At 38.5% G+C, this 27,814-nt stretch overlaps 1 protein-coding gene across 3 annotated transcripts; it reads left to right on the plus strand.

Annotated features, from left to right (window-relative positions):
• Window positions 1-700: 700 nt before the first annotated feature.
• On the plus strand, window positions 701-27,380 carry popdc3.L (popeye domain containing 3 L homeolog). Of its 3 annotated transcripts, none has more exons than XM_018263355.2 (5): window positions 701-937; window positions 15,376-15,787; window positions 18,722-19,510; window positions 24,182-24,290; window positions 26,821-27,380. In XM_018263355.2, exons 3-5 carry the CDS (start codon window positions 19,020-19,022, stop codon window positions 27,088-27,090), a joined length of 870 nt encoding a protein of 289 aa, XP_018118844.1. In that variant the 5' UTR covers window positions 701-937; window positions 15,376-15,787; window positions 18,722-19,019; the 3' UTR covers window positions 27,091-27,380. The 3 variants fall into 3 exon arrangements, with proteins under 3 accessions (XP_018118844.1, XP_018118845.1, XP_018118846.1); XM_018263356.2 differs by having other exon boundaries at window positions 702-937; window positions 15,376-15,642; XM_018263357.2 differs by lacking the exon at window positions 15,376-15,787 and having other exon boundaries at window positions 704-937.
• Window positions 27,381-27,814: the final 434 nt, after the last annotated feature.

A 27,814-nucleotide genomic window follows, 5' to 3' on the forward strand; every position in this document is an offset into this window, starting at 1 on the left:
ATACTTGGCGTAGTGTTACAGTAAATTTTGACAGTGAAATTGCCCCAAACTAAGTGGACGGACTCACGTGGGGGTCAACTTGATGGCACTAGTAGTGCAATGCACAGGAAATGTGTTTTGCTGTTGCTATGGGTAACTGAATTTGGCACATGAGCAGGAGAAATTAGTGTGACTTGCAATACTTGGCGCAGTGTTACGGTCAATTTTGACAGGGAAATTGCACCAAACTAAGTGGACTGAGCCAGGTGGTGATCAACTTGATGGCACTAGTGGTGAAATGCACTGGAAATCTTTTGCTGTTGCTATGGGTACTGGAATTTGGCACATGAAGAGGTGAAATATGTGCCATTTGTCATTTTTGGTGCAATGTTACGGTAAATTTCAACAGTGAAATTGCACCAAACTAAGTGGGTGGTCAACTTGATGGCACTAGTGGTGAACTGATAGTGTGATAGTTTGACTGTGTGCTTTATAATAAATGGTCTGATTGCTTGACTGCTTTTCAAAAACTATCAGTTGTTTAATCACTTCTAAAATTCCTGTTAACATCCTTACATTTTACTAAAGGGGTATCAATACCTACACCTTTCTCCCAAGTAATCGTTTCTCGTTTGTTAGGTTGGTCTCTTTTGGATGTTGCTTAATTTCCCTCTGATTGCTGTGCGTATTCTTGTTTAAAAACATATCTCTCCATTCTGGGCCACTCCCTCCCGCTGTCCCTGTCCGTCTCATCTCCCGCCCTCCCTCGCTGCCGTGTGTGTGTGAGAGAGAGAGAAGCAGTGAGAGAGCTGCAGGCGCTGCTATAGGAAGGGGAGTGAGCTCAGCTCAGGGCTGCAGCCTCCCCTCTGCTCCTTCTTTGCCTATTTTAGTCACATCTCCCCGCTGCTCCCTGTCACTGACACAAGTAACTTTCCAGGCGCCTCGGCTGCACATCCAGGTAAGTGGTGGCAAAGCGCGGCCAGGTGAGCGGAGGGGAGAGCCGGGCGGGAGGCGCGCACCTTCTTGCGCTAAATAACTTGGAGTGAGGAGGGGGACAAATGATCCGCTTGGGGAATTCCGTGTGAAGGGAAGTGTGTTGGGAATTGAACTATTAAGTTACAGTGAGACAGATGGTAAAAGAAAGAGCGTGAGGGGGACGAGTTCACGTGTCAGTGTTGTGGTACCATTTGGGCAGCTGGGGTTTGTTGTGCAAATACAGGGGAGTCAATGACACTTCTAGGGAGTGACATATATTGAGCTTGTACTGTTGCCTTGGGATGTCTTGTCCTGTGTGTCCTCATCCACATTTCATCACTTTTTTATTGTCTTTCTCTATATTGTTACTCACTGTGTGTCAGTTATATTGTTACTCACTGTGTGTCAGTTATATTGTTACTCACTGTGTGTCAGTTATATTGTTACTCACTGTGTGTCAGTTATATTGTTACTCACTGTGTGTCAGTTATATTGTTACTCACTGTGTGTCAGTTATATTGTTACTCACTGTGTGTCAGTTATATTGTTACTCACTGTGTGTCAGTTATATTGTTACTCACTGTGTGTCAGTTATATTGTTACTCACTGTGTGTCAGTTATATTGTTACTCACTGTGTGTCAGTTATATTGTTACTCACTGTGTGTCAGTTATATTGTTACTCACTGTGTGTCAGTTATATTGCCAGTGACTGTGTGCCAGTCAACTATGTTCATATTAGCATTGGAATCATGAACAGGAGGAAGGTACAGTATATATGCCTGTTATTTGATTATAAAAAGGACTGTGGTTTAGTTTCTGTCTCTAAACAGTAGAGAGGATTCACATAGTTGTTGTACATGCAGAGGATTCCTCACCTTTGTACAGCATAGCTAAAATGGGTCACACAAATGTCTCCACTCACTCAGACTGGGCAGGTGCAGGTTAATGAATAGGCTATTGCTAAAAAAATATTTTTTTATGCGTTGCTGGGCCTGGGTTTGGTCAGGACAGGTGCACGGTACCTGTGGGAAAAGATTAGGCAGCGGGTAAGGCACATGTGTGGCATGCATCTGAGCCACTAAGATGCATTGGGTTCGGAGTGCAACAGTGACGTGACTAACACATGCCGAGCCTGTTCACACACGCCTTCCCTCGACTGGCTGCCTAATCTCCCAGCTGATACCTATCATGCGCCCGTCCCATCCTAGGCCCAGCAGCACAGATAAAATAAATATAAAAGAAAATACAAGTAATAACTCAAAAAAGCTAGATGATGAGCCCCTTGTGTCTGTAGGTGTATATTTCTAATCTTTTGGGACTAGGAGTAGCTGAGAGTGGGGGGTTAGTAGGCAAAGTAGATAAAATGACATCAGTAGGGCACAATGGCACAAGTAATATTTTATATCATGTTAACATGTATTCAGTATCGATTTCTCTAACCTGCAGCTGTGGGTAATGATTGCCCACAACCTCTTTGCCCAAGCCTTGCCACCACCAAATACAGTTGTGACCTGTTTGTGAGTAGCAGAACTTATAAAGAATTGTACATTGCTGACAGCACTCCAGCCAATTGGATTGTAGGTGAATTTTGTGATGTTCATTCCCAGTAGGGCATAAGGAAAGGGGGAACTAGGCCAGGAATGTAGACGGTCCCATGGACTTCTAATTAATGAGAATTTCAATATATATTGGTTCAGAAAGGAACTTCTGCAATTTAACGATTCCTAAAAATAAATGTGCTGTGTGGCCCAGTCACTCCTAGTGACACCACTGGGACATGGTCTCTAGCCTATTGTGTGACTGCTCAGTTTTATTAGGCCAGTTTATTAAGTACACTGGTATCATTTCTTTAATAAAATGTTAGCTAGCAACATAATTATCATTGAATAGCAGTAGGTTTTATTTCTAAGCAGGTACATTTGGGTTGAATATTTGTAAATATGCAGGAAAAAGTCTGGGAATGACATTTTTAGGCTGTAAGGGCACCAGTGAATTTGGGTAAATGATAATTCAGCAACTGTTTTCTGAGGTCAGATTTTTTCATATCTTGGTGCTTTTAAGCCAGTTGGCTGCAGCCTTAATAAAGATAATGTGCTCTATGAGTGCATTTCAGGTTCACACATTTGAGGACGCAGAACAATATATAGATTTAAATACAAGTATGGGATCTCTTATCTAGAAAACCAATATCCAGAAAGCTCAAAATTGCAGGAAGGCCAACTCCCATGTCGTCCAATATAAGCAACTAATTTTGAGTGACTTTATCTGTAATAAGACAACATTACCTTGTTTTTGAACTGAGCTTCATGAATTCATATTGGTGTCAAGGCAATCCTATTGCCATCTTATTTAATGTTTTTTACTTTGATTTCCTGGTACATTCTTCGCAGTGCTTTTAAACCATGTAAAAACCCCAGGTCCCAAACATTCTGGATAATAGATCAGAATAGATCAGTATGTTTCTGTTGCTGGGTGTAGTTAAAAATAGAAATACAAAAAACTGCTGCATCATGGAGCTGCTGGAACCACAACATAGTTTGAGTGAATGATTACTCTCACACACACATCATGATAGTGGGAAATAATACATACTTTTAGTAGATGATCAAATGAGAAATTCCTTGTAGCTTGAAAGACTTTCAAGGACTGTCATATAGTGCATGTTTAAAGGAACAGTAACACCAACAAATGAAAGTGTTTTAAATTAATGAAAATATCATGTAGTGTTGTCCTGCACTGGTAAAACTGATCTGTTTTCTTTAGAAACACTACTATAGTTCAAATAAACAAATTTATAGGAGGAGGAAATTGAAAAAAAATGAAAAAAAGCTATATGGCACAGGTTAAATAGTGAATAACAGATAACACCATTATGTTCTACAGAGTTTACTGTGTAACCTGATTCTTTTCTCCTTTGAATGTCTGTCCCCATTGCTACACAGCAGCTTATTTATATAAACAATAGTAGTGTTTCTGAAGCAAAACACCACAGTTTTACCAGTCTAGAGCTACACTGCATTATATTTTTATTACTTTAAAACAATTTAATTTTTTGATGTTACTGTTCCTTTAAGGAGTTTAATTGTAAAAGACCTTAAAAAATGGCAATGTGCTAGTGTCCTGTTTTGATGCTTTTGTTTTACAAAACTAATATCAAACAGAACTACCGCTGTAGATAGTCCATCGTGGTAGAGATAGGTAGAACTACGTTTGTAAAAGAACATAAATTTCTGTATCTGTAATCTGTTCCATTCATTAAGTGTTTTCTCAGTCCCAGGGCATATTTCCTCCATATGAAAGGCAGTTAGATACATTCTGTATTTATTAATAACTGGTCCACCTCCTCAGTAGTAGCTTTGGAGCTGTTTGAGAAAAGAAACCATGAAAAATTGGTGGTAATGATCGGATCATAAACGATTACTGTTCAGTTGCATGGTAGTGGATAATGTATTCGTGGCAAGTGAAGGAAGACATGCAGACCAATGAAAGTGTTAGGGGGGAGATGCCAAAGCAAAGAGAAAAGAGGCATATGAGAACATCCTTATGTAGGTAGTAATTCTACACAGTATTCACTTACCCCATCACCGGGTTACTATATAGTTGGAAATTTTATACCGTTTATTAAATTTCACAATAAGTATTCAGTAAACTGTTTTTTTTACTAGCTTGATGCCAGTTTTAAAATAAATATGACACCCTGTTTTATGGTAGGGGACAAGTAAAAGCTCTGTGGTCAAGGGAATCATACCGGACCTGGGTCTGATTCTTGGTGACAGTTAAAGGACAAGGAAACTTAAACTAAAGAAGTAAAAGGACAAGGAAACTTAAACTAAAGAAGTAGGTTAGAAATGTTGTACGTTCTGTTTTGGGTCTCTGTACCAGCCCAAGGCAATCACAGTAGTGATGTGCTGGTCGAGAATTTCTCGACCCTAACCCGCCCCCTCCCTGCCCGTATCCGACCCAGGCCCGCTGCTCCCCTTTATTTATAGACCCACGGCCGCCGTGACGTTACAAAGGGGACGGGGCAGGTGGAAGTCTATAAATTCCGGCGCTGGAAGCCGACAGTACTATGTTGCGCATTTTGTCCAGGGGTTGGCCCGCACATCACTAAACCACAGCCCTTTAGCAGTAAAGATCTGTGTCTCCAAAGATGCCCCAGTAGCTCCCCATCTTCTTTTCTGCAGATTCACTGCACATACTCTGTGCTGCTGTCATTTACTGAGCTTAGGGACCGACTCAAAATATACATTACACATAGAATTTGAAATTGAATAAACTTCGAATTCAAAAAGAATTCGAAGTAATAGCGAAATCAATCAAATTCGATTCAAAGTTTTTCCCTAAAGTCCACCAATTGACTCCAAATGGGTTCTAGGAGGTCCCCCATAGGCTAAAACAGCAATTTGGCAGGTTTTAGATGGAGAATGGTCGAAGTCGAGTTATTAAAGAGACAGTACATGATAAATTACGATATTCGAATTTTTGATTTTTTTCAAATTCAAATCTAATTTGGACTATTCCCTAGTCGAAGTACACAAAAAATAGCTCAAATTTGAATTTTCTCTATTCAAAAATTCACCTCAACCTTTCATAAATCTGCCCCATAGAATATAAATGTCATGATATAAGGCTGATTAGTAATTAATACGGATAATTACTACATGTCAGCACAGAAACCAGTACAATTCGCATCAGAATTTAATAATCAGCCCTGTAGCATCAGCTTGTATTACAGGCCTACCTCTTTTTCTGCTGTAAAATTTGTGACGACCCCTAAGCTTAGCTTCTCAACAGCTGCTCAGAGCCCACTGAGCATGTGAGTGTCGCTGACACTTTCCAAGATGATGACCCTCTGTGACAAGTTTGAAGTCCTGGATCATTGCTGCTATTGACAAGCTGAAACTGGTGCAATAATTTCAGTATATAAAACATGGCATTTTTAGTCCTATTCATTTTTATGGTTTCCTTCTCTTTTAAATCAGGTTGAGAAAAGACAAAGTCCATCAAGTTCAACCCCTCCAAATGAAAACCCAGCATCCATACCTACTTTCACATAAATTATATATACCCAAATACATATACATCTAAAAGAGCAGGGACTCTTTGCCAGAACAATGACTACGTAGTGAGGTATATTAATTATTTCACTAACCTTATTTTTAGCTAGAAATTAATTGTTTGAATACTATTGCATGGCAGTGCTACATACCCCTGGCAATATCTCTAAAGACAAGGGTAGATTGTCACGGTTGGGGTTGTTTTCTCTGGAAAAAAGGCGTTGCGAGGCGACATAATTACACTTTACTAGTATATTAGAGGACATTATAGACAGATAGCTGTGAACATTTTTCCCCATAAAGTGGATCACAGTACCAGAGGTCACCCCTTCAGACTAGAGGAAAAGAACTTTCATTTGAAGCAACGTAGGTGGTTCTTCACAGTGAGGACAGTGAGGTTGTGGAATGCACTGGGTGATGTTGTGATGGCTGATTCAGTTAATGTCTTTTTAAGAGGGTCTTGGATGATTTCTTGAACTAGGGATCATTTACAGGGGTTGAGCATGATGGTCTTTATTTAACCCAGCTTAACTAAGTAACTATAACTACTCGTGCAAAAAGTGCCTGATCATACAAATCCATTTTTGTTAAAAAGCAACAGAAATGGCAAAGTGAAAAATATCAACTATCTTCATCTGCTGGAAAATAAATATGATTTCCCAAAATAGCAAAGCTTTCTACCCCATGATCTTGAGAAATGAATCATGTAAAGCAGAGCCGAAGTCTACTTGCGTGCAATTCCATTCGGAAAGCAGTTTGCTCAAAAAAAGTTGTCACTTGCCATTTTTCTTCACTTTGTATCTGTTATTGGGCTGAATGTGACACTCAGCCTGCTCAAGGCATAGAAGAGCCATTTTTCAAGACCTGTCAGAGTTTCTGTAAAAAGTTTTGATAAGCGCCATTGGCCTGGGATGTTGTCTTTAAAATAACTCCTAGAGGCTGCTCTATGTATAAATAGGAAAAATGTTCGTACAGAACGATCCCCACTACATGATACACTTACAACTCATAAACTGGATTTATTTTTATTGCTTGGAATTTGCAGTTTTCTTAAAGGTTCACCTTTACGTTAACGTTCAGCATGTCATAAAATGGCTAATTATAAGCAACTTTTCTATTGGTCTTCGTTATTTATTTTCTATAGTTTTTTTAAATGATTTGCTTCCTTCTTCTGACTCTTTCCAGCTTTCAAATGGGGGTCACTGACCCCATCTGAAAAAGCAAATACTCTCTAAGGCTACAAATGTATAGTTATTGCTACTTTTTATTACTCCTCTTTCTATTCAGACCCTCTCCTGTTCATATTCCAGTCTTTTTTTTCAAATCAGTGCATGGTTGCTAGGGTAATTTGGATCCTAGCAACTAGATTGCTGAAATTGCAAACTGGAGTGTTGCTGCATAAAAAGCAAAATAACTCTAAAACTACCAATCATAAAAAAATGAAAACCAGTTGCCAATTGTCTCAGAATATTACTCTCTACATTAAACTGAAAGTTGTTTTAAAGGTCAACAGCCACTTTAAACCACTGATTCATTACTTAGTACAGGTATGGGGCAGGTTATTTGGAAGTTATCCTGAAAGCTACAAAGACTGTTTCAAATTACAGAAGGATCCCCAGATACCTTGCCAAAAGGTCCCATCTCTAAAACTAACTTAAATGTCAAATATTAAAATTGAAATGATTTGTGCCCTAGCAGAGTGCAACTGTATCACCAACAGAAAATTGACCATACTAGTATTAAAATGTATAATGGAGTAAACTGGCCGCAACATACATATAAAGAAGACTGGATTTAAATACAGTACAGTAGTGTCGAATTTTAGAGCTTTGTGAGCTTTTTTTTATACCTTGAATGAACTCACAAGTTGAATGGTTTCTAATCAGTGGCGGAACTACCGGGGGAGCAGGGCCCGCACCCCCTCAGGGCCCCCGGCAGTCCACGTGCCACTTTGTGGCGCATATTCCTGGCCAGTTCGGGTGTACGGAGGGGGGCGGGGGGCCCGGCTGCGCGTCCTGCGACAGGGCCCACCCCCTCTAGTTCCGTTTCTGTTTCTAATTAAGAAAAAACTCAAATGTACAAAAAAACTTGAATCACTGAATTTGAGGATAACAACCCAAAAACTTGAATTGATCGAGTTTTCGGCAAAAAACAACTCGAATTGCTCGAGTTTTAGAGCGAAATGCACCAAAAAAAACGCAAACATCATGAAGGCTACAAACATCTTTAAATGGTTCAAGGGACCTCTGCCATTGACTTCTATTTGAACTCAACAGGTTTTAGATGGTGTATTTTCAGATTCGAGCTATCTCCGACTTCAGGGTATAATCTAAAAAAATTTTTTTAAAACTTCGATTTTTGACTGAAACCTTGAATTTTTCATGGAAACAACAACTCGACCATACATAAATCTGCCCTCAAATGTACTTGCTGCTGCTTTGTATTGATAAATATGGCCTAAGGCTTATGACCACCTCTGTAATCAGAAAATGATGGCAGTAAATATACCCTTAGTAATGGCAGGAGGTTAGGGGCATATTGATTGCATTGTCAGGTTGTTGTGCCATTAGCTAAGCTGTTACAAACTGCTGATATCAAAATAGGTTAAGAAATTGTCTGGAAGTCTTTATAACAAAATGGGCATATATACTGTAATTATGATAGGAAAAACCATTAGTAGTAATTGATCTAGTGAGAAGCAATTTAATTGCATTTTCAAATAGTGACATTTGTCTTGACCCGTTATAGAGTTTCTTATATTTTTACTATGCACTATGAAGTATTTCAGTAGGGGGAAATAACTCTATCATGAGTTGTTTAAGCAACATAATCCTTGTGCTCCTTTTGCCAGACTCCTTTATCTAACCTCCCATATGGATTGTATGGCTCAATTATGACCAAGCAGCCAATGATTAAAAAAAAGCTTCTTCCAATAATCTAGAAGTTGAACTTCCCCCTTTAATTTTCAGTTCCACTTGTAGTAATACAGTTTTTGTAACATTTACTGAGGAAATGATGTTACAATCCAAACATGGCTGCTACCTTTAATTCAGTCACTTGCTTATTTCACTTAAGGTCTGGCAAGGTTATGAGAATTACCCTCGAAGACCAATGTTAGTAACCCCAGTTTCAATTGTGGTCTTGCTGCATGTTTTTTATTAATATTGGTTAGAACAGGTGATATAAATACAAATGCTGCAGTAGGTGTATAGCATCACAGAATGAGTGGGAAATTATGCCCCGTTTATAAAACAACGGCAATGCTTCATCTAGAATATGCAGCTATTATCTATTAAATATATCTATAAACTCTGGTTCCTTATTTAGCAGTAGATCCTTCCAGTGGACATGCTGTAAGAACATAATAAACTTTAAGGTGCAAAAGGTACATTTTAAGCAAGAGATATGAAGTTATGGGAGTTTATCTTTTTCATGAAAAGGTTGGATGCCAGTTATCAAGTGAGAAAATACAAGTTTTTTTTTACTCTTAGCACAGTGTTGATCCAGGAGCTGGTCCCATTACAAACCAAGAAGGAATTGTAAATAGCAAATTGAGGACCACTTCTGCGTTTTTTCATCTTCTTCTGGCTCAGCTAGATGTTAGGCAGGACTCACACGAGTCAAAGGTTGAACTTGATGTTTTTTTCTCAAAAGCAGCAGCTACTATTTAACTGTGTGTAAAGAATTCAGTGGTTTTCATGCTGTTAAGCGTGCCTTGCTTGGTCATTTATAATTCTGCTGAGGCTGGAGTAAATTAATTGCCCTTTTGACTTCTTGATAAAACCTGATCTAATATGCCAATTTCTGCTTCTGGAATGAAATTGAGTATTGACCAAAGTTGACTACTGGAACTGTAGGGCCTAAAGATTTTCTTTTGGTATTTATACAGTATAATATTTTGTCTGATTACAACTTTATCTTTGGAGCAAATACAAATATGCATATAACAGTACATTTTCTAAATATATTTAAAGCAGAACTAAAGCCTAACTAAAGAAGTAGCTAGAAATGTTGTACATTATGTTTTGGGCTTCTGTACCAGCCCAAGGCAACCACAGCCCTTTAACAGTGAAGATCTGTGCCTGCAAAGATGCCCCAGTAGCTCCCCATCTTCTTTTCCACTGATTCACTGCACATGCTCTGTGCTGTTGTTACTTACTGAGCTTAGGGACCCACTCACAATATACAGTACACATAGAATAGAAATGTCACAATATAATACAGATAATTACTACATGGCAGCACAGAAATCAGTGCAATTAGCACCAGAATTTAATAATCAGCCCTGTAGCATCATCTTATATTACAGGCCTAATTTTTTGCTTGATGATTTGCGACAACTAGGGATGGGCGAATTTGACCTGTTTCGTTAAAAATTTGCCGCCGGCGAAATGTCGCAAATGCCCATTAAAATCTATGGGCGTCAAAAACATTTTGTGGCGCGGCAAAAAAATTTTGACGCGCGTCTTTTAATTTTGACACACAACGCCATACAAATCTATGGGCGTAATTTTTTCGGCAAAACAAGGTGAAAAAATTCGCCCATCCCTAGCAACGACCCCTAAGCTTAGCTTCTCAACAGCTGCTCAGAGCCCACTGAGCATGTGAGTGTCACAGACACTTTCCAAGATGGTGACCCCTGTGACAAGTTTGAAGTCCTGGATCATTGCTGCTATTGACAAGCTGAAACTTTAGGCTGGTGCAATAAGTTCAGAATGTAAGAAATGGCATTTTTAGCCATGTTCATTTTTAGCCTTTAGTTCTCCTTTAACTAAAATGTTGGCCGCTGTATTTCAGATGAGTAAGTCTTGAGTGTGAGTGTATATAAGAACTTTGGCTGGAAAAAAAGAGCCCCTGATGTAAGTAAAGTATTTTTTTATTTTACGAACCAGGATAAGAGAGACAAGCAGGAAAAAGCTGTGTTAGAATTCTGCTTGTGCAAATGTTAGTAAGTTAATGCTTTCGGTCTATCCATTTCTTCGTTCATCTTACTGGAATGTCTTGAGTTAATGGGGTGCTTATTTGCCATTTCAGTAATTATACTGGCACACCTGTGGTTAATATGCTGATAATCCATTTCATGTAGTAATTATGCTGGCATGTCTGGGCTTAATGTGCAAATTATCCATTTTCTGCAAAAATTATACTGGCACATCTTGGGTTAATATAATTATCCATTTTTTGTACAAATTATACTAGTAAATTGTGTATTTATATGCAGATTGTCTATTTACCTAGGGCCTAGGGTATGTTTTGGCAAAATGGTGTGGTATTTAGGGATGTGTTCACAAAGTGCAAGCATGCAGTGATCGGCAGAATTTCATAATTTATTCTCTCTTTAAACAGCCCCCCAGTTATACAATTATATTTGTTGTGAACGACTTTACGTGCTTTGCCAATAAATTGATTTCCTACAAACGTGGCTTAGTTTGTTTCTGCTTGATTACTTGCTCCCCCCCCTTGAAAATATTCTGTGGACTCCCATGTCATATACTTAAAGATTTCATTAGACAGATCTTTGCTCAATTTAGCACCCATGGGGTCAAATTAGAATTTGTCATTTATTTAATGCCTAGATCAACGATTATATTTGGGTTTTTGTTTGAGCAGGTGTTGGGCTTCTTTTATGTATGGTCGCTTTCAGTTTGTGATTTGTTTTTTAATACATTTTGTAGTATGTGAATACCATTGTGTTCCTTTACATGTCTGACATTCAAACACACTGTACCTATGTATATACACACACACACACACACACACACCTACCAGTTGTAGCATTAATGAAATTATCATACTCCCCAATGGTCCCAATTTAAGCAAGGCATTCCTAGATCACAGAACTAAGAGGGCCTTAGTTATAATTGGCAGTGTTTGTTGGATTAGATTGTGTCTGGCTCTTTGTAGGGCAGAGAAGTAGAGTATAAATGCACCCCTGCAGGTCTAAAGAACATTATATAATGTGTACCAATCAGTGAAATATTGGTTAATTTTATACTTTCAAGCTCAGCCATAACATGACTGTAATACAAATAAGTGGGGCTGTGAATGGACATATGTGATGAAGAATAGCCTTTGTAGCCTTTGAAATAACAGGAAATTAAGGATTCAGCCCTGAAGGTTGTTTGGTTTCTGAAATGAAAAGGAATTCATCTTCCTGTCTATGCAGTGGGTGTCGCTGTCACAACAAGAACCACAGTATTTGCCCACTGGGGTGAATAGAATTCTGCGACGATACCATGCTGTTCATAAACTTTTATCTGCCACAGTCTGCACCTGCAGAGTGTAAATTATATTTAGTGTGTTTGCTTATTGGCTCATCCCTGTAGTGAGTAAGATTGTGTGTCTCACCTGTGATACTGGACAGGTACTGTAAGAATAGTAAAGTTCTGGAATTCTTTTGTGCTGGCAGATACAATTGATAGTTTCTAGACACGGTTGGACCTGTATTAAGTGTTTAAAAAAAAAATACAAGGTCACTTTAATAATTAGTATACAATGTTTTGCCATTTATTACATTGTTACGGAAGTGCTGTATTGGCACTGTACAATGTGGGCAAGCCTCTGTATAAAGATGACTTAACCTGATCTTTTTGTACATCACCATAAGGCAAAACTGTGTCCAGATGCCTTACAGAAAACCACAAAGCTGTGTGTATTGCACTTAAAGCTTTACGAGAAAGCACCACAGTGTTATAAAATATATATATTCTCTTATCATATGCAGAAACATTTCCTAGCCTTGACAACAATAGAGAAGAGTGTTTACTTTTTAGTATATGTAACATAAGTGGTACTTCCTTGTAATGGTGACAACATACCACCAGTTTTAACCACCAGTATTTGCTGATACAGTATAAAGGTAAAGATTCACAGCATCTCAATGTGGCCCATTGGTTTCTGACATCACTCTACAGTAGAACTGGTATTCAAATTATGCTGATTGTGTTTCAGCATCTCATTTATAAACCAATTTTGTCTAGCCAGCTCTTTTCTTCAACCCCTTCTTATAGTCAAAGGGCAATAGCTTGCACCAGATACTGAGAGAAAAGCAATGTGATGCTATTACCCATAGCTTGAAGATCATTACTTATTAATAGCACCTTTCAGGTCGGCTTTTATTTACTTTCAGAGCGATTCACAGCCATTTTTTTTGAAGACGATTGAACTCACAAATGGTTTATGCATTCCAAACCATATTTACATCAATATGCAATGAGTGCTAATGGGTCTTGTAATTTAGTAGTTCTGGTAAGAGAGCATCTTCTGTGAGGTAATGTAATCCGTGAAGAGGAAATGGTATGAATGGGGAAGGATAAATAATGTATAGTTTTAAGAGGAAAAAAGGAAAAGTGTGATCTTTCCACAAGGTTTTTTTAAATTACACAACTTTTGGTCCTTTCTGTTGCTCGTTGGAGTGTATAAGAGAGAAAGTAATCAGCCTTTAGTAACCTACCAACCTCCTCCCGTATTTCACACAATATTTCTTTTTTTTTTTTCACTTGAATTTTTATTATTTTTTGGGTTACAAATAGAAAAGAACAAAGATCACTCACTATACACAGTGATTAAAAGAAAATAGGGAAAAAAAACCAAACAGGTAAATGGGGGGGGGGTGATAGTATATAGGAGGGATAAAGATATTTTGCTCTTGGCTATTTGATATTTCAAAATGTAAGGTTGGAGTCAATTAACTATACAAGTTTTTCTTTTCCTAGTGTAGTGTTGTTAAAAGAGACAAGTGCCTATGTTATTACAGAGAGCAGGTACCAATAATATATAAGGAGCAGGTGGCAGTGTTATTATAGGGGACAGGTGCCAGTGTTATTATAGGGGGCAAGTGCCCATGTTGTTTTATGGGGCAAGTGTCAGTGTTATTATAAGGGGCAGGTGCCAGTGTTATTATAGAGGGCAGGTGCCAGTGTTCTTATAAGGGACAAGTACCAGTGTTATTATGGGGAACAAGTGCCAGTGCTATTGTGGGGAGCAGGTGCCAGTATTATTATAGGGGACAAGTGCCAGTGTTATTAGTGAACGGGTATCAGTGATATTATGGGAAACAGGTGACAGTATTATTTTAGGGGGCAGGTGCCAGTGATATTATAGGCGATAGGTGACCGTGTTATTTTAGGGGACAAGTGTCAGTGTTATTATAGGGGGCACCATGTCCGGACTGAGAATTAAAATAGGCCCTGGCATTTCAGCTACACAGAAGCCCAAACAGCCCCCACCAGCCCACTGAATACTGATTTCTATGGCACCTTATAGCAGCCCCTCTGGCATTTGCCAGAACCCACAGATTGCCAGTCCGGGCCTGGGGGGCAGGTGCCAGTGTTGTTATAGGGGGCAGTTGCCATTGTTATTATAGGGGACAAGTGTCAGTGTTATTGTATGGGACAAGTGCCAGTGTTATTGTATCGGACAATATTTATTTTTATCATACTCTTTAGAGATGGATTTTCCATGATTTTGATGATGATTTTTCTGTTTGAGTTTTGTTTCCAGTAGTGCACTCAAGGGTTCATAAGTTGGTGCAGCAGACTGGGCCAGTATCAGATGACTATCATGACTTTTGCAACCAAATTAGTGTGAATCATACAATAAAAACAATGAGGCTGCTTTTATCTAGTATTAAAGGTGCCTTTATTTGTGTGTGTGTGCATGAGCCCATAGAGGGCCAATTATTCCTACTGATCCCGTGGCAGATGGTTAGAATTGCATCAGGTGAAAAGGACTTTTATTTAGAACAAAAAAGTGACTGATGGAAATAGTTATCTTAAAATCAGCCCAGAATTTGTATAAGTAATTATTCTAATAATAATTATTTCCATCAGTCACTTTTTTTCCCTTATGTACTTACTGAGCACTGTTTTTGTGTTGAGTTTTTTTTTACCCTGCAGAATTTTTAAATAAAAATAACAAAGGCGCGCCAGTGATGCATTCTTTGGAGGGGAAGTCTGCTCTTTATCACAGCTAAGCTCATCCTTTCCTCTGAGATAAAAAGGACAGGAGTCTTGGGGCAATATTTTATTTGCATCAGCTACAATAGTCAGCGCTGCTAGTATCCCACACCCTCCCTCAAAAACATGCCGTGTATGCTAATGCAGTCTGTTATCTCAAATGTTGTTAAGTGCAGATAACATTTATATCTAACACAAGGTAAAATAATGTAATATAAAAAAGCAGGTCTATATGTCCATTATAGATAAAATTGTCATAACGTCTCCTTGTGCTTTATGGCACTGCAGTCTAGAAGAAAAACTCTAAGCAGAGAAGGAAATGAATATAAATTATGTTATTGTAAAGGAATATTGTGAGAAGGAATAAAGATAGTATTGTTATAGATGTGTGTGTTCATGTTTTCAGGTCTGACCTTTTTTGGTGGCAACAACGCAGACACAATTACTTTTAAAGAGGTAATGGAGAGCAGTGAAGCAGGAATATGGGCTCTTCACACAGAACTTTCTATATTATATACTGGAGTATAATGCTTTTCCCAGTGCATTTTAGCTGGAGTATCAAGTCAGATCACCTGATTGACTGAAAATTATAGTGCTGGCAAGATTTGGACCATGATAGATTTGCAGGAGGATGGAGCCAAGCAAAACAAGCCAAAGATTAACAAGACACAAGGTATAGGTTATGCTGTGTGACTTATGACTACAAATGTGGAACAAGTGAACTACCGAGCTGCTATTTCTGCAGTAAACTGCATCACAAGGCAGGAGAGAGATGCTGTAATGTCTGGCATAGGACACCGTTAAAATAGATTTTTCAAGTGGGTACAACACTCTTACTTTTTATGGTGGTGTGGTCTTGTGTGCTTTATATTATGTATTGTGTACTTCTATATTGTATGAGGAATATTAATTAAAAATTGGCAAAATGTCTCGACTTTTTACATTTTCCTTACCAGGCATAACATTCATTTTCAGCATTTTTCATTACCAGACATATATTTTTCTTGCACTAAAATATTACTCACCAAGAATATTTTTACCAGGGCACAAAAAGCAGAACGAATAATAATTAACATGGTGCCTTGATCTGATTTTTTTTTTTTTGCACATTCCAACCCCGCCCCCCTTCCCCTCTATTATCTGCTTATGTTGCAGTTTAGGCTTTTCAGTCTACCAGGCTGGTTCTTATTTCTTCCCATAGTTCTCCTATTATATTAATCCCATTATAAGAACAGCAGTCCATTGGATGTGCTCCAACATGGTTGCCTGTTCAGGTAGCTCCCTCTTAGTGCAGATGGCATAGTGCATTTAAGGTGGATTTTTTTCACAAAATATCTGTTTTGCCTGCACCTCCTATGAGGGGTGCCCTTTTTTGTCATCAATGACCCACAAAAATGGTTATTAGGAATCATTAGAACCCACTCTCATTATTTTGTAGTGCTTGGTCTTGTCTCAGGGAGTCATGGTATTCATCACACATGGTCAAGATGAGTATTTGCTTTGCACAGTTTACCTCCCTAATAGGAAAAAAAAATTCCCAAGTCATATTAGAAGAAAAATCACATATATTCGTGATTACTATTAAAAATTAAATTTGCATTGTAGACAGTGCCCAGTGCAAAAGAATGGGAGGGGGGAGAAAACATTATTGGTGGCAATGTAGGACAATGATATAGAAATATTATTTCAGAGGAGAATTGTGTGGAATTAGCAAGATTCCCTCTACATTCAGACCAGGCTGTTGACAGCGAGTTCTGTAAAATATTTATACCTGTTCTTACAGTAGTTCCAGTAGTCCTAAGGGATATCTTACAGACGAGGGCTTGTTTCCTTTGCATCCAAACAGGTGAGAAAATCAGATGCTAAATCATTTTACTGAACTATTCTTCCTAGTTAGTAATATACAGATCACAGATTTAAAGACAAGTGCTCTCTGGCAGTTCTATAAATATGGCATTAGAGTTGCCATGTAGACAAGTGTACTTTGTTACCAACACTCTTGGAAGAAATGCTCAATTCATTATGTGTCCACTAAACCCCTTTTCACGCTTTTTAAAATATGACATGTGTGACTTTTTACAGGTAGAGTAGATTACCGCAAGGTTTTACAATAAATTAAAGCTATGCAGCAATTTTGTCCAAAATGGATCCATATCAAATAACAAATGATTGATTCACTTGCAAAAGTCACCAGTTTATAATATCTAAAACTACAAGTGAATTTGCATTTCCAAATAAGCAGTCGGTCATTTAATGAATCAAGGAGGGTCTGTTCTTCGTGGGCAGATGAGGTAGCACTCATTATCCCGGGTGCCGGGGAAAAGAAAGACAGAAAAACAAAATCAATATACAAATCTGTGTACAAATCCGGTTATTTTGTTTTGAAATCCTGTGATGCTCTAACAAAAAGCCACTTTGAAGCAGTAAGTCAATATTGTGTTAGTTGATATTGTGTGGCGATAATTTGTTTGTCATTTAAAGAGATTATGCCGACACAGCGTTTAATTGAAAGCTATCACATCTGATGTGCTGGTTGTCAACATTTGTTAATCAAGAATGTACACGTTCAATGAAATTTGATAGAAAGGTTAAGAATAAAATGGTTGATGAAAGCTCTGTAAATAAAGGGTTCCATATGCAGTGTGGTGGTTTCTCTGTTAGATGCTATTAATATTTGTGACAATTTCAAGGTCTTCATTGCACAGGAACTTGTAAAGCGCAATGCTTGGGAAATAGGGGCCTCTATCCTGCATTTAGTATTGCTACTCCATAATAATGACACTTGATGCCAATGTCATTAAAGGAGAACTAAAGCCTAATTAAAGAAGTAGCTAGAAATGTTCTACATTATGTTTTGTGCTTCTGTACCAGCCCAAGGCAACCACAGCCCTTTAGCAGAGAAGATCTCTGTCTCCAAAGATGCCCTAGTAGCTCCCCATATTCTTTTCTGCTGATTCACTGCACATGCTCTGTGCTGCTGTCACTTACTGATCTTAGGGACCCACTATACAGTACACATAGAATATAAATATCACTATATAGTGCAATTATCATTAAAATGTAATAATTAGTCCTGTAGCATCAGCTTATATTACAGACAAATCTCATTTTCTGCTTGATAATTTGTGACAACCCCATAAGATTAGCTTCTCAAGAGCTGTTCAGAGCCCACTGAGCATGTGATTGTCACAGACACTTTCCAAGATGGTGACCCCCTGTGACAAGTTTGAATTCCTGGATCATTGCTGCTATTGACTAGCTGAAACTTTAGGCTGGTACAATAAGAAGATATTGCATTTTTAGCCACATTCATTTTTATGGTTTAGTTCTGGCATAGGCAAGAAAACACTGAATATAAGACATTTATTATGATTTTTCAGATATGTGCATTTATTTAAGAGTACTCATTAGCATAATAAAACCATAGTTTAGGGCCAATGGTGGCAAATAATCCCAGAAATCTAAATGTCCCAACAATGGTAACCCCATTTTCCCAGAGCAAGTACAGTTGCAGTTGGTCTATAAGAATAGAAAAGCAGATAAACCGTTATTTGGAAATGATTAGTTTACAGTCAATCTCCATAAACTACTCTAGGACAACTCTGTGGGTATAAACATGGTTATTTAGAGCCTTTAGACATGGGAGCATGGGAGAGTATTGCTATATTTAATTGCTTTTAGCAGTTAGTCATGGGGTTAACTGAAATGTGTTTCTATCACATTGTAATTCATATTTGTCTTCTACATAATAGATCCAAAGTACAAAGAAGAATGGATGGCTACTTTCGAGGATCTAAGCTGCTATGTGTGCGACCTCTCTTGGTGAAATTCAGCCTACCCAGAAGAGTATGGAGCTTTTTATTCTAGTCATTGATGAGTCTGAACTGAATAAATAGAAGGATCATGCAGACTTACCATGAAGCATTGGCTGTTGCCTTTACTGCCCTACTGAAACTTACTTTAAAAACAAAAGGGTGTGGGAAGACGAATTATAGAAACTGTAAACAGCTGCATACTAGCCTGATGTAGAAGCTCTTTTTCTGGTTAGCCATGGGAGATAATGTGACTTTCTGGGAGAGACTTGTGATTGGACATCCAGTATGTAGTGACTGGAAGCAGGAGGTTGAAGGATCCATTTACCACCTGGCCAGTGTTTTCTTTGTATTGGGCTGCATGGGAGGAAGTGGATACTTTGGGCTTCTCTATGTGTACATTTTCTTTGCCATAAGTTTCCTCTGCACCTCTTTATGGGCTTGGATGGATGTCTGTGCTGCTGATGTGTTCTCCTGGAACTTTATCCTTCTTCTGATCTGTATTGTGCAGATCATTCACCTTGCCTATCAGCTGAGGACTGTGACATTTGACAAAGAATTCCAAGATGTGTACTCTGCAGTTTTCAAACCTCTTGGGATCTCACTAACTATATTTCGGAAGATCATCTCATACTGTAATGCAGAGGTAGTGACGCTGGAAAGAGATCATTGTTATGCTGTTCAAGGGAAAACACCAATTGACAAACTCTCTCTGCTTGTATCTGGAAGGTATGCCATCTCTCATTCACTCTACAATCCTACATTCATTATTTGTATGTCTGTGTTTTCTCTTGTCAATACAAAGTGTATTCAGGGACAGGAGAACAAACTAACATGCAAAAAGAGAAGCATCCTTCTTGCCTCAATGTAAAGTGTATTTGAGTTTCCAACATATGAATACTCATTGCCACTGTTTAGTTTCATTGTTATTTTTTAAAAGTCAGTAGTGCCCCTTCTTAATCTTACTTTATTCACTGATTTTCTGCATCCCCAACATACAGCACCTTCATAGTAGTCATTTTGTTTCAGTGGTAAAATAGCTAATTATTGATACCCTTGTGCCCCCCTTAGGCCCCAAGCTGAATTTGCAGGCCCCTGTAGATAATTACAGACACGATAATTAGTCCCTGTTGGCTCCTAGGTGTAGAACATGGCAAATGAGTTGATTGTAAAGTCTTTTTGTTTGTCTTTTTATTCTCTAATATTTTCTGCATTTCACATTTTACTTTTGTTTATGTGGCTTTCCTGGACAACATATAATATAATATATATTTCTTATCGAAAATGTCTCATAAATGTGAAGAGAGAGTGATATTAAGTAATACATCAGCATTTTATGAACACTACTGCGTAGGAAATACTTCATAATAAGGTTTTTATATCCTCTCAGAGCTGTGTATTTGACTTATCGTCACTATTAAATCTTGAAGGAAATAATGGACCTAGTTATTTGAAGTTATTTATATTAGGTGCAGACTTAGTCAACATTGTCACCCAGTATTTTTATGTATGACCACCACCTCTTCCATTCCAGGCTAAACTATTGTTTTGTTTTTTTTTATTGCTATTTTATGTTTTTTTGAAGTTTATAATTTTAATATTTATCTTCTTATATATATTTTAACCTTAAAAGTAAATATCTATTCTACCTCGGGGAGTCACCCTGATTTGTCAACCCCCTCCCAAACTAGTCGCCTCTATTTACACTTAAAAAGGTGACCAGTAATTCCTATCTGCTGATTGGTTGCTATGGGTTACTGCTCCTGGGCAAACTATTTTATTGCATTACCCCACGAGAGCATAAAAACTCTGGCTGGCACCTCTGTATTTGTAGATCTAAGCTTGTTATAAAAAAAAACAAAGGCATGTTCCATGTTTAATGTGGAGGTTGTTGAAGAGAAATATGTATAAACAAAGATCTAATTTGTTCAACTATTCCTCTGGCCTTTCAATGTATACTTAGAGCTACTGGCACCACCACCCAGGAAGGGAAATTATATTGTTTCTCTTAGGCTGAAAATGATTTTCAATTATCCCAGAACTAGAGAGCTACAGTCTCTGTGGTGAGGAGAAGAACTATATAATTTTTATAGTTTCATTTTTTTTATAGGGGAACTATTGCAAAAATGAAAATGCAATATGAGCTTAAATTTGTCTCTCTGTATTTTATCTTCAGATTTTAAAATTATGATTAAACAGAAAGAGAAGTTCGGCTCGTTTATCAATACTCTGCAAATTTTCCCATTGGCCAGTAACCAATATTAGCCAATCAATGATTAGCTTTTTTCAGCCAGCTGCCAGTAGGACATATGAATCAATAATTTGGTTGTCATGGGTAACTGCCCAGTTGCAAACATGATCATTGTGGATAAATATTCCATTTATTGGTCCAAGAATAAAATTTTAAATGATAGTTTTTTTATTTGTAATATTGGTTTGTAGGCAGCCATCTCAGATAATTGAGCCTGATCCTGAGCGTTCAGAAAGAGCCATGCTTTCAGATAAGCTGTTGTTTCTCCTACTCAATGTAACTGGAGGAGTCATAGCCGGACCTGGATATTTTATTACTGAGTGCTACTCTCACTTGTTTGAGGCACGAGAACATTTCTGGCAACGCCAGTGTGAGAGAGCTGTTATCTGGTTACCTCCTTGCTGGAGGGTGGGGGTGATATTAGTCCATTTTGCAGTGCAGCAGTAAAAAGTGCCTGAAGATACTCATAGCACAAGTTACTGAGGGCACCTGGGAAACTAAGAACATCTAGCCCCACATCAAATTTTCAAATTAAATATAATAAAAAACACATTTCAATGCAGTATTTGTCAGGGGCCTTGCGGCTCCGGTAGCGGAGAAGTCCGGACCAAGGAGGAAGGGTCAAAAGTCCAGTAGTCAAGAATAGTACAATTTAGAACACCCGGGGACGCCAAGGTATTACGACATATAATTAGGCATTGAACCCGTGACCCTGGCGCCCTTAAATTATGAATTTTCACACCGTATCGGCGTGATTACATCACGTGCCCGGCATAGTGCGGTGGCATTCCTGTGCAGCGCTGGGCGCCGCGATCTTCTATACAGACCAAATCGCGCGATTGGCACTCATGACAGTATTCTGTTGGTGGAGCTCTATTAACTGGTGCATTTGATATAGAAAAAAAAATGTTTTCCTGTGACAGAATCCTTTTAATGATGTATTGAAACTAACACTCGGGGGCACATTTACTAAGCTCGAGTGAAGGATTTGAATGAAAAAAACGTTGAATTTCAAAGGTTTTTTTTGGGTCCTTCGACCATCGAATAGGCTACTACGACCTTTGACTTCGATTCGAACGATTCGAACTAAAAATCGTTCTACTATTCGACCATTTGCTAGTCGAAGTACTGTCTCTTTAAAAAAACTTTGACTACATACTTCGGCATTTTAAACCTACCGGGTCACAATGTTAGCCTATGGGGACCATCCCCATCACTTTTCTAAGCTTTTTTTGATCGAAGAATAATCCTCGGATCGATTGACTAAAATCCTTCGAATCGTTCGATTAGAAGGATTTTATCGTTCGATAGAACGATTTTTACTTCAATCGTTCGATCGTAGCATTTGCGCTAAATCCTTCTAATTCAATATTATTCCGTTTATTAACCCTCGATATTCGACCCTTAGTAAATGTGCCCCCAAGACTCCTACACATGGGACACTTGCAGCAATTGATACAGAGTGATCCCAATCTCAGCCAACACAATATAATCCTGTCCTGGTAAAGCCTTCAAACAAATGATGCTGCCACAGCAGTACAGACACACATTTTCATCAGAAGAAAGTTAACTTTCCAGTAGGTTTTTGTAAAAAAGCATTTAGTACAGAGCCTTTAGTCTACTCTAGCTGGGATTTCAAGTTACTTTATTTTATTTCTCTTAAAACTCAAAAAGTTCAGTAACTGTAGATGGGTTTAGCAGCTTGAAATATTCCTACACAGCTTGTATTTTCCATTTGGCTAGATACCTGTCTAAGTTTTTGAAGTTATTAACATTGGGCAAATTTGCCCCCATAGCAACCAATCAGTGATTAGCTAGGTGCAGATAGAACAATGCAAGCAAACATTTGATTGGTTTCCATCGGTTACTGCCCAGGTGCAGATTTGACAAATGTTAATAAACGACCCAACAGAGCAGTTGAGCACTCATGTGAGTGGACAACTTTTTGGCAGTAGGTGGCTCATTGTCACGGGGGCACCTGCACTATCATTGAAATTGCAGCCTGGTCAGTGCTAACATTTCTTGCTATGCATTTAGTACAGAGCCTTTAGTCTACTCTAACTGGGATTTGAAGTATTTACTAGCTGAGGTAGTAGTATTGATTTTTTATGAAGAGCACATCTGCTCAACAGTCAATAGAAACAGCATCACATGAATTAAAATGTCACCCAAAAAATATGGAATCCGTTTGTCTGTGCAATTTCTTGACAGATTAGTATAAATTATTTGCATTAGAGAGTAATAACTACTGGAAACTCTGTTACTTGTGTAAACAAGGCCAAACTTCGGCAGGAAAGATGGTGCCCAAACAGTGTGATGAATTACTTGTTCTTAGCCTTCTATGTAAACCAGCTAAACTACACAGTGCTGATTCCAGTGATGTAAAACAGTGTCCGCAAGCACTTAGGCAGCTTAGAAAGATTTCCCACCAAAGCATATCACTATTCACACACTTGGCTCTAGTCACATCAGCTTCTGATGCTTTGCATTCCTTTCCATGGAAATAAAGGATAAACGGAACAGAATATCTTAAACATACTTTACATTAAGGCCAAGAATAGACTCAACCATTCTGTCTTTTACATTCCGAATGTCTGCTTGTGACAGATGTGGATCTGCCTCTGTAAATTAAGTTGGTTAAAATGTGAATACCCTGCAGATCTGTATTTAATCAGGCCAGCGGCATAATGGCAGTGAATTTAAATATAGCTATTTACATGAGACAAAGCCTTTGGAGGAAGACTGAATTACAGAGGGAATATTTGCTGTTAGTATGGTCTTGCATACAATCCAAACTTAGAGCAAAGACCAGCATTTTGTGCTCCCTTTTGTTATTCAACATATGATGATGGCCTCTCTTACTGTATTGCAAGGTCACAGACATCATAAAAATGTTTTTGTATTGGTCGCCATGCTGCTGTTCCAGGAATATTTAGGACAACTGGTAAAATTAATTGCACCCTACCTGGCCTTAACAATCTCCAGTTGAATGCATACACACATTCCCAGATGAAAATTTAGAACATAGCCATCAAACCCTTTTTGTGATCCCAGATTCTTTATTATCCTATGACTTATTGGTATTGACTAATTGTTCGGCATATTAACATCTCAGCAGGCTAATTTTGTATATTTTATAAATTTGGCAGGATACGAGTAACCGTAGATGGGGAGTTTCTTCATTACATTTTTCCTCTTCAGTTCCTGGATTCTCCCGAATGGGACTCACTTAAACCTTCGGAAGAAGGGCTTTTTCAGGTACAAATCTTTTTTTAAAATTGTTTCATAGAAATGCTATAAAGTTGTGGCCCTTTGTTTACTTTTTTTTAGCCTCATTTTACGGAGCATGTATAGTATTCAGTAGATTAAAGGGATAATATTTGGAGCCAAGCATGTCAGCATTTGATTCTGGGACCTGGTAGTATCTGCACGTTCGATAGAGCAAGAAGATGAAGTCCTACAGCAGAAATTGCATTGTATCTGCTACTGTATTTGTTTTTCTTCCCTTATGAAATTCTAGCCCTTTACTTATCACTCATTTTATTACAGGGATCCTGTCATCGGAAAACATGTTTTTTTCAAAACGTATCAGTTAATAGTGCTACTCCAGCAGAATTCTGCACTGAAATCCATTTCTCAAAAGAGCAAACAGATTTTTTTATATTCAATTTTGAAATCTGACATGGGGCTAGACATTTTGTCAATTTCCCAGCTGCCCCAGGTCATGTGACTTGTGTCTGCACTTTAGGAGAGAAATGCTTTCTGGCAGGCTGCTGTTTTTCCTTCTCAATGTAACTGAATGTGTCTCAGTGAGACATGGGTTTTTACTATTGAGTGCTGTTCTTAGATCTACCAGGCAGCTGTTATCTTGTGTTAGGGAGCTGTTCTGGTTACCTTCCCATTGTTCTTTTGTTTGGCTGCTGGGGGGGGGGAGGGAGGGGGGTGATATCACTCCAACTTGCAGTACAGCAGTAAAGAGTGATTGAAGTTTATCAGAGCACAAGTCACATGACTTGGGGCAGCTGGGAAATTGACAATATTCTAGGGCAGTGCTGTCCAAGTTCTGTGGTACCGAGGGCCAAAATTTTACTGGCCTATGTGGGGGAGGGCCGATAATGGAAGTCTGTGTTGGCCACTCCCCCTTTTAAACCACACCCACTGTAAACCACACCCATATTACTACAAGAACTTTTAAGATCGTATCCACATTAACAGTGGTAGCACACCAAATGGTTGGTGCTCACTGCAGGGAAATCCCTCATCACTCATGTGAAAATTTTAAGTCATGTTGAAAACATACCCTTAAATCCATATGCCTCAACCTCCCCTTTGGATAATACAACAACCCCCCGACAAATGATTAAACACCTTAGGGGCCCTTAACAACAATTTCCAAATGCTAACAAACCCCTAACAGGCTTACATCCCACAGGTAGGGTAGGGCAAGCAGAGAATGGCACACACAGGGAGGCAGGGCCAAGGTATTTTTGCACCCTAGGCAAAGGCTTCAATCAGTGCCCCCCACCCAGTCCTGCATTACCATTTCCCACCTTACCAGTCATATAGCCCCCTGTACCTGTGCCAGCACCTATCATATTGCCTCCATTTGTATCTATACCAATGGCAGTACCTTTTAAAGTTTACATATGGTAAACAGGCCCAGCATCTGGAGGGCCAAAGAAGGGGGGGTCGCGGGCCACATGCACCCCGCGGGCTGCCAGTTGGACAGCCCTGTTCTAGGGGATCCAACAGAAAAGGTAAAAAAAATTTGCAGAAATTGGTGTGGATCCGGGTATTAAGAGGGTACTACGTGTTTACTGGCAAGTACATTGCAGGTAAATTTTAAATAATGGTCCAGCCTTAGCTGCTGTTTTATGGCAGGAATAGTGAAATACCAGCAAGGTGGTCATCCTATGCATCTGTCTGGTCAAATCAATTCTGTCACTGCTAGTGATTGATAAATTCCATCCAAGTAAATAACATACATTAGGGGTAGTTCTCTGTCACCCAATAATACACCCCAAAATCCCTACTATACCTCAATATATGAAATATTTGAAAAACAAAACTGCCCAATGTCTGAAAAATAAGCAGAAAAATAAATCTTAAATTAAAGGCAGGTTTTTCAGAGGCTGAGAAAAGAACACATGTATTATTGCCAGTTAAAAGGATTCACTTTTATTTCTGCACTTTCTTTTGAAACGTTGGGTAGAAGTACGTTGTCTTAGGAGTGAGGTCTGAATTACATTTTGTGACCTTTCCCTTTAGCTTCTGCAGAGCAGATGGGCGATGGTAAAAATAGTATTATTGTGACAAACACTTGTTAAAGGAAAACTGAACACTTAAGCAACAGATATATCATATTAAGTGCCATATTAAAGAATCTTATCAAACTGGAATATATACTGTATTTAAGTAAATCTTGCCCTTTTACACCTCTTACCTTGAACCACCATTTTGTGATGGTCTGTGAGCTGCTTCAGAGATCACCTGACCAGAAATACAACTCTAACTGTAACAGGAAGAAGTGTGGAATCAAAAGACAGGGCTCTGTCTGTTAGTTGGCTCATGTGACCTAACATGTATAGTTTGTTTAATTTGCTTTTGTGCACTGTGAATCCTAGGATTCCAGGGGATGGTCCTTATTTTTTAACATGGCCTACATTGATCAGGGTTATAGTTTTCTTTTAAAGCATTTTCTATATCTATGCCGTGCAGATATTTTTTAACAAAATTAGTTCAAGTGCTTGTTTATTAAAACAATTTTTTGTGTTATTTTAATTTTCAGGTAACTCTTACTGCAGAAACAAAGTGCCGATATGTTACTTGGAGGCGGAAGAAATTATATTTGTTATTTGCAAAGCACCGTTTTCTCGCCAGACTGTTCTCACTGTTGATTAGCAGTGACATTGCTGATAAACTGTATGCTCTGAATGAAAAAGTCTTTGTAGACAGTGGTTTTCGATTTGACATTAGACTACCAAACTATTACCACAGGGCATTACCAGACCAAGAACCATCAACAACTCCCATGATCCGGATTCAGATATCTCCTTGATGGGACAAAGCACTAAGAAACCCTCACTCCTCTTATGTATAACCCGGGTGCTTTGGGGTGTTCATGCATTAACCATCACCCTCAGCAGTTCATAGTAACCTCCATATTGGTTGGGAAGTGCCATTTGACTTTATTCATCATAAACCGTACTTATTCTTTCAAATGAAATTATTTTTATACTGGAATGCTAATAGTACATTTGAATAGTACATTTGAATAGCACTGCTGCCTAATAAGTCATGAATAACAAGTTGTTTTTAATGCCAAATTAAAGTTCCACTGAGAGGTAATGTGACCAGTTGTTCTTAAAAAAAAAAAAAAAAGGGAAAATACTTTTTGCCACATGGTAAAAAAAATGTATTCATTTCTTGCTAAGCGTGTACCTACAACCATTATACTCTGGGAAGGGATATTGATCTTCCTGTGTTGTGCATTAAGAAGAATCTTGTACTGATGTATACGTCTTTCTGCTATGGATGCCTTCCCTGTGGCCCTCAGTCCGTTGTAGAAATGGAACTGCCAGCTGTTGGAATTGGAACTCAGCAGCAGCTGAATGGCCACAAGTTGGACCCATCTTTTTCATACTCCTACATCCTTGAACCATTGTAATACATTTTGTTTCCAATAACTTGGGAAATTCATTTTTGGTAGAAGTCACCATGCTGTTACAGGTACAATAAGTAAATATGCAGTTTTGTAGCCGATCTCCTTAGGAAAAACTTTA

The sequence above is a fragment of the Xenopus laevis genome, chromosome 5L (genome assembly GCF_017654675.1).
Source record: "Xenopus laevis strain J_2021 chromosome 5L, Xenopus_laevis_v10.1, whole genome shotgun sequence".
Lineage (NCBI taxonomy): Eukaryota > Metazoa > Chordata > Amphibia > Anura > Pipidae > Xenopus > Xenopus laevis.